Source organism: Chiloscyllium plagiosum, unplaced genomic scaffold (genome assembly GCF_037043375.1).
Source record: "Chiloscyllium plagiosum isolate Xiang-an unplaced genomic scaffold, Cpla_swu_hap1 HiC_scaffold_14, whole genome shotgun sequence".
Classification (NCBI taxonomy): Eukaryota; Metazoa; Chordata; class Chondrichthyes; order Orectolobiformes; family Hemiscylliidae; genus Chiloscyllium; species Chiloscyllium plagiosum.
Genome location: NW_028270152.1, coordinates 37,207,627 through 37,221,860, shown reverse-complemented (window position 1 = coordinate 37,221,860; position 14,234 = coordinate 37,207,627). Strand labels below are relative to the sequence as shown.

Genomic DNA, 14,234 nt, shown 5'->3' with positions numbered 1-14,234 from the left:
AGATGAAGGTAGTTGCATGAGATCAAATAGCATTAGCCAAATAACAGTGATTTCTCCAGTTCTTTGGCTAAAATCTCTCCCAGCAATAACACCACCTGAAACAGGTCTCACTAACAGGTTGATGCATCTTGCTGTCTGCAAATTTGTTGTCACTGTTGCCCCCATATTCGAAGCTGCACCTCAAATCAAGGAATATCTTGCTTGTAGGTTAGAATATGTGGAAAATGGGAGAAAAATAACATCAAATGATATTCAGAAATTTGGAATAAATGTTTTATTATGTCCATAATGTGGTAGATACCTCTAATAAACTTTTATAATTGGCCTTCTATTATGCTGCTAATTTATGTAACAGCAGAATTTGTTTGTATGAACAATTAAAAAGTCAACAAGTTTGTTTGGGTCTGGATTTGTTCAGGTGAGGATGGCAGATTTTCTTCTCTAAAGAGACATTAGCAAACTAGATGGATTTTTACTAATTTGGTAGTTTAATTGTCACCATTCCTAAGGTTGGCTTTTTAGACTGGATTTATTTAATTAAAATTAAATTCCCCAGCTTGTGTGTAGGACCTGAGATCATGTTCTGGATCATTAGTTCAGGGCTCTGGTTTACTAATTCAGTAACATAACAACTTTGCTACTGGACCCCCTTAGGTCAGCTTAGCACAGCCGATGCAGAGTAAAACTTCATCTACTCTGCCCCTCCTTGAAACTTGCTTTTTCCTGTGTTGAGACAGGATTCTTTTATGGAAGTAAAATAATTTGCATCTCTTTTTGGTTTTCAGCATTCACATTTTCAGGCCATTGTATAAATGAAAGTTTTTGCCAATTTAAGTATAAAGTATGCTCAGTAGTGGGCCTTTAATTAAATAATACTAATTTAAATAATCTAAGAGATTTTTATAATTTCACAAAGGTCATTATTTAAATGACTTTATCTACATTCTTATACTCAGAATTCTGATTCAGCTATTCCCAATAATGGAAATGTGTTGCTGGAAAAATGCAGCAGGTCAGGCAGCATCTAGGGAACAGGAGAATCGACGTTTCGGGCATTAGCCCTTCTTCAGGAGGGCTAATGCCCGAAACGTCGATTCTCCTGTTCCCTAGATGCTGCCTGACCTGCTGCGTTTTTCCAGCAACACACTTCCATCTCTGATCTCCAGCATCTGCAGACCTCACTTATTCCCAATAATGGTTAATGTACAATTTAGGATTGGAATATAGAAGAAATAGGTTCAACAGGATAAATTATAAAACAAGCCTGCACATTCCATAAAAGGTACTGCAGTGTTCTATGGATTCCAAGACCTAACCATAGAAATTAATACAGCCCTGTAGGTTGTTAATTTCTAATGAGCAAAAGCGTAGCAGACTAATAAAATGCAATAGCTTCTTCACTGGCTTGAGCTCACTGCTTTGATTGCTCTTAAATGTAGAGAAACGTGAATTGATTTTGGCAGGAACAGAATTTGCTCAAATTTAAACATATGGAACATTACAAATGTTTTTACATTTCCCTGTCATCTGTTGCAAATAGTTTATAGTTTGTCTCCATGGGCACTAATGCATATAGCCAGCTGTCTAAAAATTGAGTCTGAAGCTGACAATGACAGGCATAATCCTTGGTAGTGAGATATGGTCCAATGCTAATAACGTAAACTCTAGGCTTACTTGAGTGAGTTGTCATAATAGTCACTTTTTTTCAAAAAACTATATCCATTGACATCATGCTTTTCTTCCTATTCTAGTACTTATTCAAAGTTTTATTACACTGGTAAGGCCAATGATTAGAAACTTGTCAGTGACAAAAGACTAGTATTTCTCATTTCTGTGCCTATTTGTATCACTATATCATAATTAAACTTCTTAGGCCCCTGATTTCTAATAGGTTGGAAGATATGATTTTGAACAAAATAATAATTTGAAAATAAAGATATGCACAAAATGTTAATTGTAAGACATTGAGCATGTGAAAAGAGAGTGTCAATGATCAGGAATGCTAATTGGGATATTATGGATATAAGCTCAATGATTTCATGACCATTCTGGATGGAAATCATAGAGAGCATGCATAAGATTTCCTACATAAGATTTTCTCCCTGCATAAAATGTACCCCTGCAGAGTTACAGATTAGCAATCCAGGAGTCTGGAGTAATGATTCAAAGAACATAAGTTCAAATTCCAGCATGCCATTTGAGAATTTGGATTTTTAACATCTGCAAATCAGAAAAAAAAATAGTTTAATATGGTGGACTGATTCGCTAATATTCTTTAGGCAAGAGAACCCACAATTCTTATCTGGTTTGCCTGTAAGTTCTGTCCCATACTAACTTGGTTGACACCTTATTTTTTGAAGTTGTCTACCAAGTCACTCAATTGCACCAATTACTACAAAATATATTTTCACCACAGGCTCAAGAAAGTGATCAACTGCCACCTTTATCAAGCTATCTAGGGAAGAGCAATAAATGTCACGCCAGCGATTCTCTCATTCTGAAGTGTTGATGATTCCAGCCTGAAGCAAACATTTGCAAAATTAATCCCTATATTCCAGATATGTAATTTTTACTATCTATCATTAAGTGGCAAAATGCTTCTCTATTGAATAATATAACACACTAAAGTATAATAATGTCTTGAGTATTTATAGGAGTTAGCCTTTATCTGAAACTTCAGACAGTCATTTTAAGTATTTTTTTCAAAGCAGCCCAAACTTACTAGTATATTCAGTTAATCAATAAGTTATTATTGCTAAAGTTGATATTGCTTTTGGGACTGGTGGAGTGAAATTGTATTGTATGATAGTTGTATAATAACATAAAAGTTTGTGTGAAGTCCCTTTCTCCAATAGTGTTACAGAGATACTGAGTCAATTGAAAATTGCATTTTCAGCCAATGAGTAGAAATGGCTCATGTGTAGATTTCTTTTAGTTGCTTTGTAACTACAATTAAAAATAAAAGATGTTTGTAACTGACAAATAACCTAATTGGCAGTTGTAGCTATTTGTCAATAAAGTATGGTGCTGGATAAAGCACAGCAGGTCAGGCAGCATCTGAGGAGTGGGAGAGTGATGTTTCGGCATAACCCTTCATCAGGACTGGGCCTGAAACATTGACTGTCTTGCTCCTCAGATGCTACCTGATCTGCTGTGCTTTATCCAGCACCACATTTTATCGATTCTGACTTCTCCAGCATCTGCAGTCCTCACTATCTCATAGTTGTAGTCATTTGAAATATGCAAATAAGTAAGGTTTTGTAAGAGTTAAAATTTAAGATTGCTTTAAAAGACTAAGATGGTTGGAGTTTTTCTTTCATGGTTTAGGTCATTTCAACCCTTTAATTGGATTATTTTCTTAGATTCCTTGAGTTTAATTAATTTTCTATTCGGTATAAACTATAGCAAGGTTGTAGTAGCGTTATATCTAGGACATAAGAGAGTTCACCCATTCTGGATAATGGTAGCTTTAATAGAATGTATGTTATATATGCTTTATATCTCATACATATATAAAATATATAAACATTTCAATGTTCCTGTAAATGAAATAACCTGAGCTCCTTTTCAATGAGGCATTGGAAAATAGCAAAAGAGTGTTTTGTTTGCTCTTCCAAACAATGAATATATAGCAGTAACTATTGTAATTTCTTTCTTATTGCTGTTTATGAGCTTCCGGAAGTGTCTGGTGGTGGAGTTTGGGGAATGGGAATGAAACCCCTGATTATTGAAAGATTACCAATTCACAAACTAATCTAAAGTTACATGTCCAATCTTCAAATAGAATGGAATTTATCAAAAGAAATGTCATCGTTTTTCAGAACCCCTTGCAGTTCCAAACAAAATCTGAATAAGCTACTTTCCATGTGATCCATCACTTAAGGCAGAAATTATTATTTCAAATTTGGTTTCCTTACATCTTCAAAATTCAATATACGCAATATTGAGTGCTACTTTAGAAGCATTTATTGGTTAAGAAATAAATCAAAGCTAGCTAAGATCTGTGTATAAAATAAATAAGAAATTAAAATATGAACAGGTAGAATATTCTTGAATTATCTCCAGTTTCTCCTTTCCTGAGGATAATGATTAATGTTTGATTAGAGTCCAGTGGGTTCTGGCCTACACCCATTCTTTACGCAATTAATAATGCATAATATATTATTTTAGATAATAAATCTCTTTGAGAAATTTCACAGTGTGGATATATTGAAGCTATATTCAATTTTCTTCTCTCAAGGACCCTGACAAAGCACTTCATCAGCGGTCATTGACTTCCAATGGACATAGAAACGTAGGGGCAGAAGTAAGCCATGCAGCTTTCAAGCCTGTTCTGCCATTCAAGTTCATAGCTGATCATATACCTCCTCATCATTTTTTCCTCTGCCATCACCGTACCCCATAATGTCATTAGTATCTAACAATCTTTCAATCTCTCTCTTGAATACACTCAATGATTGAGCATCCACAGCCAAAACGTTCTCATCAAAATCTGGAGATACCTGAATTGATGGTGAATCCATTGTAACTCAGTATGATATCACATTGATCGATATTCAGGACTCTTTACTGTACTTGCAAATAGAAGTGAATACTTGCATTAATACCAAATTTCTGCCTTCAATAACACAAGTTTGGCAAAGTACTCATAAATGTGATAAGCGACAGAAGACAATGTTTGATTTACATGTATTATATGAAAGCTATTATTATAACCTCCTCAATCCAGTATGATGAGACCTCTTCTGTATTTAATATAAAGTTACAACATTAATTCAACTTTGCTGCATGCAAAGAGAACACAAATCTGCTCTCTATTAATGTGGACATTTTGCAGTTCCAAATTTCTAATGATTGACACAAGTGATGGATGTTGAATTTTTACATATTAGTTGTTGGATACTGCAATTTGATCAAACTGAGGTGCTTTATCTGGGTACAAAACTCAGTTTAATGAAACTTTTAAATGATAAATGGGAACTATGGTAGCACAGTAAATATGAACTCCAGGAGCAATGGAAACAATCTGCTTCTTTTTAATTCCCTGTAGTATTCCCAGGGATGTAATGCAGTGTTCATAAATCAAGGATTTGGAATCCATTCTCATCAACTATCCAAGCACAAGGACATAAATGCTCCATGTGCAGCTCTTTTTTCAAGAAATGTAATAATTTGTACCTATTGGAAATTATTAAACTTGCAAACTTAATAGTTACAACAGTTGTGTTGACCTAGCAAAGGAGAGGTACTAAGTTCATACATTAGCTAAAATCACCACTTGCAAGTATGTAGCCCCAATTGGCAAATAGACTGTGTTTCAGAATTTTAAAAAATGATTAAGTTATGTTACATCTTTTCAGAAGTGCAACTTCTCATGATGGATTGTGAAGCAGCATTAATTGTGTCCCCAGAGAGTTATACAGACATTTTGGAAGGTGCAGAAGGCAGCTTGGGTATTTAGAATTTTCACAAAAGTAAAAAAATTGCAGCTTCATTAGATGTTTGACTCACAGCTGTACTGTTAGTAATTATTCCATGTCCAGTAGAGAAACTGGGCAAGATGTTATTTTTAAAGTGTCGGTCTTTAAACTGTCAGTAGATCTGAGGATGTTTCAGTCTACAGAGGCTAACCACTTAAAAAAAAATCAGTTCACCCAGTAATGCTTGAATACTTGAATCTGAAGTGCAATTTTATTGGGATTTAGACTTTAGACAAATGAAATAAATATTTAAACATTGTAATAACAACTGTTTATATTTGGAAATATAACTCTGTGAAAATAAAACCTCTGAAGTCTAACGAATAGCATAGGTTAAGATTGACAAATTTACATCACAAAGACCGCCAGATCGATCTGAGCATTTTCATATTTGGGCAAGATGTGATCTACTTACAACATAAGCAGGTTTGTCCTGCAATGATTACAACCTGTTTGAAGTTCAGGAACAATTGCTTTAAATTTTGTTCTTCAGTTTTTCATTATACAGCTAAATTGGTTAATAATTAAAGATTTAGGTCTTGATAATATAATTTTATATGTTGGGACGAGGAATGGATATGGTGCCAATTTACTATCCAAAATATAAACTTATTGAATTTGCTTATAATTCAAAACTTTTCTTAGGCCATAATTCAACCTCAAACCTCAAGGATATGCAAGCAAGTTTATACAACCTGTCCTTATAATTTAATCCTTTAAGTCTGGCTTTCATTTCAGTGAATCTGTGCTGCTGTCCTCCAAAATCAATGGGTCAGGTTTTGCTTAAACTATAATGGGGGTTGAACTAGTAAGTGATTCCTGGAGAACTATTTATTGCATGATTTGCACTACACCACAGTAAGCTTTCAAAAATAGCACATTTTGGATGATACTTTTGATAAATTTTCTGCTTTTCTCTGTTAATTGCCTAATAACTCGTCAGAGAAATTTAAGCCTAATAATTCATAGCAAAGCAGCCTCATAATGTTGTCATAATTGTTAATGATTGCCAAGTCAACCTCTTACCAAGGAGGTAAACAGTTATAAGCATGGAATCTCATTTACTGAAGCTACAATGTGTTTTAACTTTTAAGGTATGTTAAACATTGTATTACTTTTAATTTTTCATTTTAATCTCTTTTTCCTCTCTTCCAATGCAATTTTTCTTTGTTTTTTTTTTAATTCATGACATGGAATTCTCCCAGTCTAATTCACCCTCCTTCTCAGTCCCTTCCTTTGTTTTTACATCAGTCTTTAAATCTCATTGGTTAAAGAGGTTCAGCAATCATCCTATTATTCATTAAGGTACTTGGTTCTTTTTGTTCCACTATTATCAGTTAGTCTTTCCAGAAATCTGCAGGCAAAAAACCCAGAAATATGCAAATCAAAGGTCTGTGAGATGCATCACAAAGCCTGACCTAACATATATGATAACTAAAATCAGTGGTCAAGGTGGGGTATGACCAAAGTTCTATAAAACTGAAGCATTGATTCATTATTTTTGTCTTCCAATTCACATGAGATAAAGGTCAAGTTTAATTGATATTTTAGTACCTGTGCACTAGCTTTCATGATTTGTGTATATACATACTGAGCTCCTTTTTTCTCCTTCATAAATCATATTTTTTGATCCTTAAGAAATTATTACAATTTGTCTTTCACAATCTGAAGTGGGTGAACTCACGCTTTCCAATGTTTAACTCTATCTGCCACTCATTTAGCCTTTTGTTCCTTTGTAAATTCTCTTCTTATTTTGAGAATAATATATAATTTTGAAGTGAGCCACATTTGTTCTTTTCACTGTGACTTGGGGCAATTGAAATTTAGGTATGTCCGTGCTATGGCAAAAAAGAATTGCACAAAGTGATAAGTAATAGCATAGAAATAAAGTAATAGCATATAAAACAATCAGGCATAAAATAATTTCCTCCTTGTCCACCTTAATTTGAGCAATGAATTATGGGAGTCCAGCCTTTTCACAGATTCTCCAACAAGGAGAAGGGAGACAACCTGAAAGTTAATTCAGTTTTCAAATGTTTTAAATATCATTCCAGACTGGGTATCATTTGACTGAAAGACAGTGCTTGATGTATCCACTAAGCACCTTAATTTTGTATTTTTCCATGCTCTGAGTCTATGAATACTGAACTTTCTAATTTTATTTTAATTATGGTTAAGACCATTTCCATTGTTTATTCTTTCCTCATAGAAGTTATATCCTGGGGATATAATTTTCAAGAAAAATTTGCACTTTTTTGTCACTGGACCTCCTTGTGTCTTCCTAGGCTTAGGAGTACAGCTATGCAAAACATGTAGTATGATAAGAGTAAAGTATAACTAATCCCTTGATTTGCAAAAAATTGGTCCTGCAGTAGCTCATCTACCTCTGTAGTACCGCACTGTGAATCATTGTTTGTATTAATTCTGGTTCAATTTCCATTCAAGAAAGTTCCAGCTAGTTTACTAATCAAATCAATTTTTTTTCTAAACATGCAGGAAAGTGCATTATCTAGATACAGCTAATATTTTCATGAAATGTTTTAATCTAGTAGGTTTGAAAACTTTGAGGCCCATTTCTTTTGACGAGCAGTTTGCTGAAGTGGTTCTCCGGTGCTGACTATTATTCCCATTGCTGTTGAAAACCTGTATTAATCGACCATTTTAACGTTTCCGTCAGGATGCTGCAAAGCGTTTCACAATAAATAAATTACTTTTGATGTCTAATCATAGTAAACATAACAACCAGCTCACAGATAGCCAGATCTCACAAACAGCAAATAAATGAAGTGTTTCATGTCATTGGTAGTGAGAGGTATGTTGACCAAAGGACCACCAGAAATCTCTGCTTTCTAAATATTTTCACAAGAGCTTAATTTCTAAAATCAATTTACACAATAGTTATTTGTAATGTGCGTTTTTTTGTATTAAATGTACAGAATTGTGCATATGCAACTGTTTTAAAGTTGTCCCTTGAACAACAACATCACTACTGTTGTAAATAACTTCTGTTGGTTGGGAATAACTGAAAAAATGACCATATATGTCAGTAGAAGCAAAGCTCATTCAGCTAATATAGATGCAGGCAACAGTGTTTTTGTCTTTCAGCTCTTGGCAACTGTTTCTGTTTCAGTCACTTTTCTACCCAGCAGTCTTGCAGCTTTAATCCCGTATTGTTGTCGAGCTAAAAGTGCAATTGCAGTTCCCCTTGGAATTTATCACTGACTAGTCAATTAATCAGGCCTCTGCTTTAAAGAAATCATTAATAACATCACTCTTCCTTGCTCCCTCCTGAGATATGTACTTGTTTTCATGTTTTGGCACCACTCTCCTCTGTTGAATGTGAATTTCAGGGACATAACGTAATAATGGAAGTTAGCCTTGTGATTAACACAGCATCAGTTCAATACTGTGCACTTACTTTCGAATGTAATGCATTAATGCAGCACCTTGTCTGTTATAGTGAGCTAACACTGATTGTTAAAATGTAGATTCCTATCAGATTTCAAACTACTGGATCTATATTTCCAGATGCTGTTCACTGCAGTGACTTTAGGTAATCTCCCACTTGGACCTATTTGAATCTTGAGTTGATGGCCATGTTCTGAAATAATCCACCCAGGCAAAGTAGATTCTGTCGAAGTGTTAAAACATGTTGAGGAGCTGGAAGGAGATTCAGTAGAGGCATTGGTCAACTAACTTCTAATTTGAAGAGCTAGTATTAATCGACTTTCTTCCTTTTGGATTTAAAGTTCATTCATTATTAAAGAAAAAAAATTATTTTAGATTGGTGCGTGAACTATTTTAATCTATGGCAGTAATTGTGACAAATTAGGTTTAGTCAAGTTTCTAGAATACTAATGAAAGTATTTTTAAAAACGCAATCAATATTACTGCAATAAAGAAGAGCATTTTTGGATTTTTGTAACTTTTTGCTCTGTGAAGACTGAATGAGACATTAGACATCTTGAGGGTGCCAAATACTGAGCCGTATATAAAACCTATGACAGTATGAGTTGTGTCAGTCAGAATTGCAGTTTGAATTCAGTTTTCAGAGGATTCTGGAAATTTTAAATACCTATCTCCTGAGTGTCAAAGTCTGTAGGACTGGGTCTGTCTGTAAGTCAATAGGATTGAGGTGACAGAGACTAGGTAGGAATTTTACGTAGGAAGTATGTTTCTTAGGGACAGAATTTTGCAGTCCTCTGCCCGGTCTGTTTTTGGCCAGGGGGTGGAGGTGCAGTACATAAAATATGATGGGTGGTTAGTCCACTGCTTTTCAGCTCGCCCCGACCCCTTCCCCATAAAGCAATTGACACACATCATTTTTGAAAAGCTATTAATGGCCAGTTGGGCATGTTAAGAAACCAGATATTATGTTTGCATTCTTAAATCAACTGTCTTTTTGCCTGGACTCTGGCTGGACTGGGTGTGTCCTTTTAACTAGATTGCTTTAAAAAATGGAAAAGAACATGCATGTGTGCTTCAAGGGCTGCCCTGTACTGTATGTATTAAGGACATCACCTCCAGATACCAACCCACCTTTTTCACCAAAACTTGCCTCTCTCACACCCCTTGCTGCAGGGCTAGCTGATGTTTCCCCACACAAAACCCATGACATACTTGGATCATGGGTGTCAGGGCTTCAGGTTTTGTGGGGGAGGGGGTGCAGTTTTGGAGCTTTAGGGACTGCTCCAGCTGCTGACCAAGTGGTTCGTCTAGTAGCTCCTGGGAGTGTGATCCCCTCCAACTGAGGGGCACAAGTCCCACTCTCTGTACTGACAACACCTCCCATTTGGAATTGCTATATGGATCTGTGATTTTGTTTAATGGATGTCAATCAACATCTGATTATTTTTCTGGGGTGGGTGGGGGTGGTCAAGCAGGATATGTCTCTCACCACCACCCCCAATCAATATTCAGCATGAATTGACCTGCGGAGCATGTGGTGTTGATAGAGTGGATACCCTTAAGTGAGGTGGGTAGGTGGGGGTGAGAATCTAAGGGATGTGGAGTAGAGGTGTTTCAGAGTCTTTCAGCCAGGTGAGGGTTGGGGCTACTGAAAGTGTGTGGAGTTTGGTGGGGACAGAGTCTGGCCAGTCCTGTCACAGTCCCTGGGTTGCGAAGCGGTGGAAAGGAACTGTTTCGTGAACTCTGCTTTCCCCGTTATTTTAACACCTCCCTGTCTGCTGTTTCTTCCAGATGGTCTATAACTTGGCGGATGTGGCCTGTAAATGCCACGGCGTGTCGGGTTCTTGCAGCCTGAAGACCTGCTGGTTACAGTTAGCTGACTTCCGCAAGGTTGGCGATGCGCTCAAGGAGAAATATGACAGTGCCACAGCCATGAGGCTGAATGGCCGCGGCAAACTGGTACAGGTGAACAGCCGCTTCAACCCGCCCACCACCCTGGACCTAGTCTATGTCGACCAGAGCCCCGATTACTGTGTCCGCAACGAAAGTACCGGCTCCCTGGGCACGCAAGGCCGTCTGTGCAACAAGACCTCGGAGGGCATGGACGGCTGTGCGCTGATGTGTTGTGGTCGGGGCTATGACCAATTCAAGACGGTTCGCACTGAGCGCTGCCACTGCAAATTCCACTGGTGCTGCTATGTCAAGTGCAAAAAGTGCACAGAGGTGGTCGATCAGTTTGTCTGCAAATAACCGGTACCCCTCCAAACACAGAAAACCTGTAGCTACAGAGGGAAAGAGAAACCTTGAGAAATTCGAGACTCCTAGGAATGGGCTGCAAAGCGCAAACTGCCTCTTAATATTTCAGCCAATGGAAAGCAAATTGATCAAATCAAATGACAACTGCAAAACTACGTACATTTTAAGCTTTACAGAAGATCCATTTAAAATGCATTTAACGCCAAACACTGACTAATATGGAATTAGAAAGTAATGGGAGACGGGTCTGCTCAATTGTCAAATATCTAGAGACTAGGATCAACACTCAACGTGCACTCAAGAGTTGCCCCGCCTTGATATCTCTCCAAGTGCAGACTGGCCCAGAGGGAATGATTGGTGTTGACTATTTACGAGATAAAATTTTCCCTGAGATCTGAACATGGAAACAACGTGAACGCTCTTAACACTCTTGATCTTTAAAGAGAGGGACTGCACACCCCCCCCCCCCCCCCCCCACCAACCCCAGCCCAACCCAACCTAACCTAACCTGGAAGTGAACTAATTTCGGATATAAGTGTGTCAATCTAGTTTTACACTACAGAAATTTCACTAAAGAGGCAACTCTGCTGATGATCACTCATTGGCTACCCCGAGACTTAAACTTGACAGAAGTTTCCTGGGTTCCTGTGTCACCTTCTAATATTTAAAAGCATTGTTTAATTCCTGGCTTGCCATGTATTTATTTTGCAGAAAATATTTGCTGTGGTGGCAGTCTGGTTTCTGTGTGTTTTAAACCAGTTAAGTCCACACAATGCACAGACTGGGAGAGTTGTAGCACAGATGGACATTAACGTAGAGAACATCTTTCATTGCAATATTTTAGTTTCCAAAATAAAAGATATATAACTGCAGGTCGAAAATGGAAGGACTTGCTGGTATGGTAACTATATATTACGGGCAAACTAAGGTTTATTGGTGTCTAATATTCCAACTTTGTATATACGTCTACAATCAGCGATTTAAATTGTATTTATTACAAGTTATATTTAGATTAGATTTGTCTAAATCTGCATTTTAATGGATTTGCTGCAATTGTAGTCATCTAACATGTCCAATTTGTTTTCCTTTTGTAAATCCGTGGAATGTCACGCAAAGTGGACATTGCTAATGTTTGTAGGATGTGTGTCTTCCTCCAACCCCCGAACAGTTTGGGAGTGGACGGGGGAGGGAGGTGGTTCAGTTCCCTGGAATGTTGCACTGACCTAAGTTGTAAAATTGTTACAAACAGCACTTGTGCACCGCACCATTCCCATAAAACGTTAGGGTATTTTTTGGGGGTTGAATTGGTTTATAGTTTGTGTTGCGTTCGTTCCCAAGAAACAGGAGACTTTTTTTTTGTCGTGTCGGGTTAGCGTAGAACTTGCATACGTGGGAAATATGGTAACTTGGTGACTATCTTGTTGGGGCAATATTTGTCTCTGTGGTACCACAGTTTCTGGCAGCGTGTCTTTATAGCGATGCATTGAACATCTCTTAAGTGCTGTACATTTCAAAGTGGATTTTTTCAATTATAACGGTACAATGTTGCAAAAATAGATATAACCCAGGCCAGTAACAAAAATGTCATTGCAATTAATTTAACCGTGGATAACTTTAATCTCGTGTATTTTGTTGTATGCTTTTGGTGGTCTGACTATGGAACAGTACTTGATTATAGTTCATTGAATAACCTTAATCGTTATACCACCCCTTAATGTTTAATGGCTATTTATGAGGAGAGTTATTTTCAATGTTGGAAATAAAATTGCTATAGTTCCAAATGTTATTGTTTGTCTATTCCCATGCAGTAAGTTGTGTTTGTTTCAAAAAATCCTTTCGCTAACTCAGTATTGTTCTTAACTGTTTCCAAGGGTTATCCATGTTAATTCACCTAAACACGCATTTCAATTGATTTTCTTTTATTTCACCTTTCCAGTTAAATAATTAGAATAACGTTCGAGATTCAAGGGAAATGAATCCTTTCACCTGTAGATGGGAAATGCCATTAGTTGCAGGACTGGGTGGTCGCACGTTTCATCTTTTAGGAAGTTATTTGGGAGAGGGGGAGTCACAATTTCTGTCGGTTTTAGAGGTAGAATAGCTTTTATTTGTCATTTCTACCATATACAACTGATACAGTAAGAATGAGAGTATCCAGCATCTGTTCTGATAGTACCTCACAAAGCCTGTCTTGATTTATTTTTAATACACTTTGTCAATTTTGAGGAAGAAACGGAATGTGTTTGTCGTTGTATTTGAAAGTTGTTTCCCTTTCACTGATTTGGAGATAGGGAGACATGAACTGAATGAAGGATAACACTATTAAAGACCTCCTTTATGTTCTGATCCTTCAAAATAGGGCGGCGCCTCGGGTGCAGGAGGCTGGATTCACAGCCATCTGCCCAACTATTTCCATTCTTACTTGCCTTACTGAATTTTCACCTCAAGTAACCCGATCAAAAGCAAAGCCCGCCGACGTATCGATCTGCCTGAATTGGGTCTTAGCTCTATTAAGGTTGATTTGGAGGAGCTGGACTGAGGTGTACGAAGTTAAAAATCACACACACCAGGCTAGTCCAACAGGTTTATTTGGAAGCACTAGCTTTCAGAGTGCTGCTCCTTCAGGTTATGAAGATGCAGTGTTTCGAAAGCTAGTGCTTCCAAATAAACCTGTTGGACTATAATCAAATGTTGTGTGATTTTTAACTCTATTAAGCTGCAATATTTCCAGCTTACACTATCAGTTGTATTTTCAATTTGATCTGCTGCATTTTGGAAGAAGTTACTTGCATCTGGTCTGGAAATATCCATCAACATAGATTTATAAAGCAGATATTGTAAAATCAGTTTGCAATTCATGAACTTGTAGTGATTTCAAAGCTCAGAGTTCACTCTGAGAGTGTGAAGGTACTGTAGGATCCGATAAGTGCAGCTGTTCACTCAGCTTTTCACAATGTTAATTTCTCTTTAAATCGAATATGTTTCATTCTCCAGCTACCACAATTCTAATATTCTTCCAAAAACACGAGCATCTCTCACTTTCTTTGGTACCAAACTGCAGAAAGATGTTGATGAAGTCATTCTCAGTTT

The 14,234-nt window shown here is 37.0% G+C and overlaps 1 protein-coding gene across 2 annotated transcripts in view; it reads left to right on the top strand.

Moving 5' to 3' along the window:
• The window catches only part of wnt5a (wingless-type MMTV integration site family, member 5a), a 28,779-nt gene extending 15,854 nt beyond the window's left edge, over positions 1-12,925 (top strand). For both annotated transcript variants that reach the window (XM_043708088.2, XM_043708087.2), the window contains exon 5: positions 10,680-12,925. In XM_043708088.2, coding sequence (XP_043564023.2) covers positions 10,680-11,138 — 459 coding nt within the window. In that variant the 3' untranslated portion in view covers positions 11,139-12,925. The remainder of the gene's footprint in view (positions 1-10,679) is intronic.
• Positions 12,926-14,234: the final 1,309 nt, after the last annotated feature.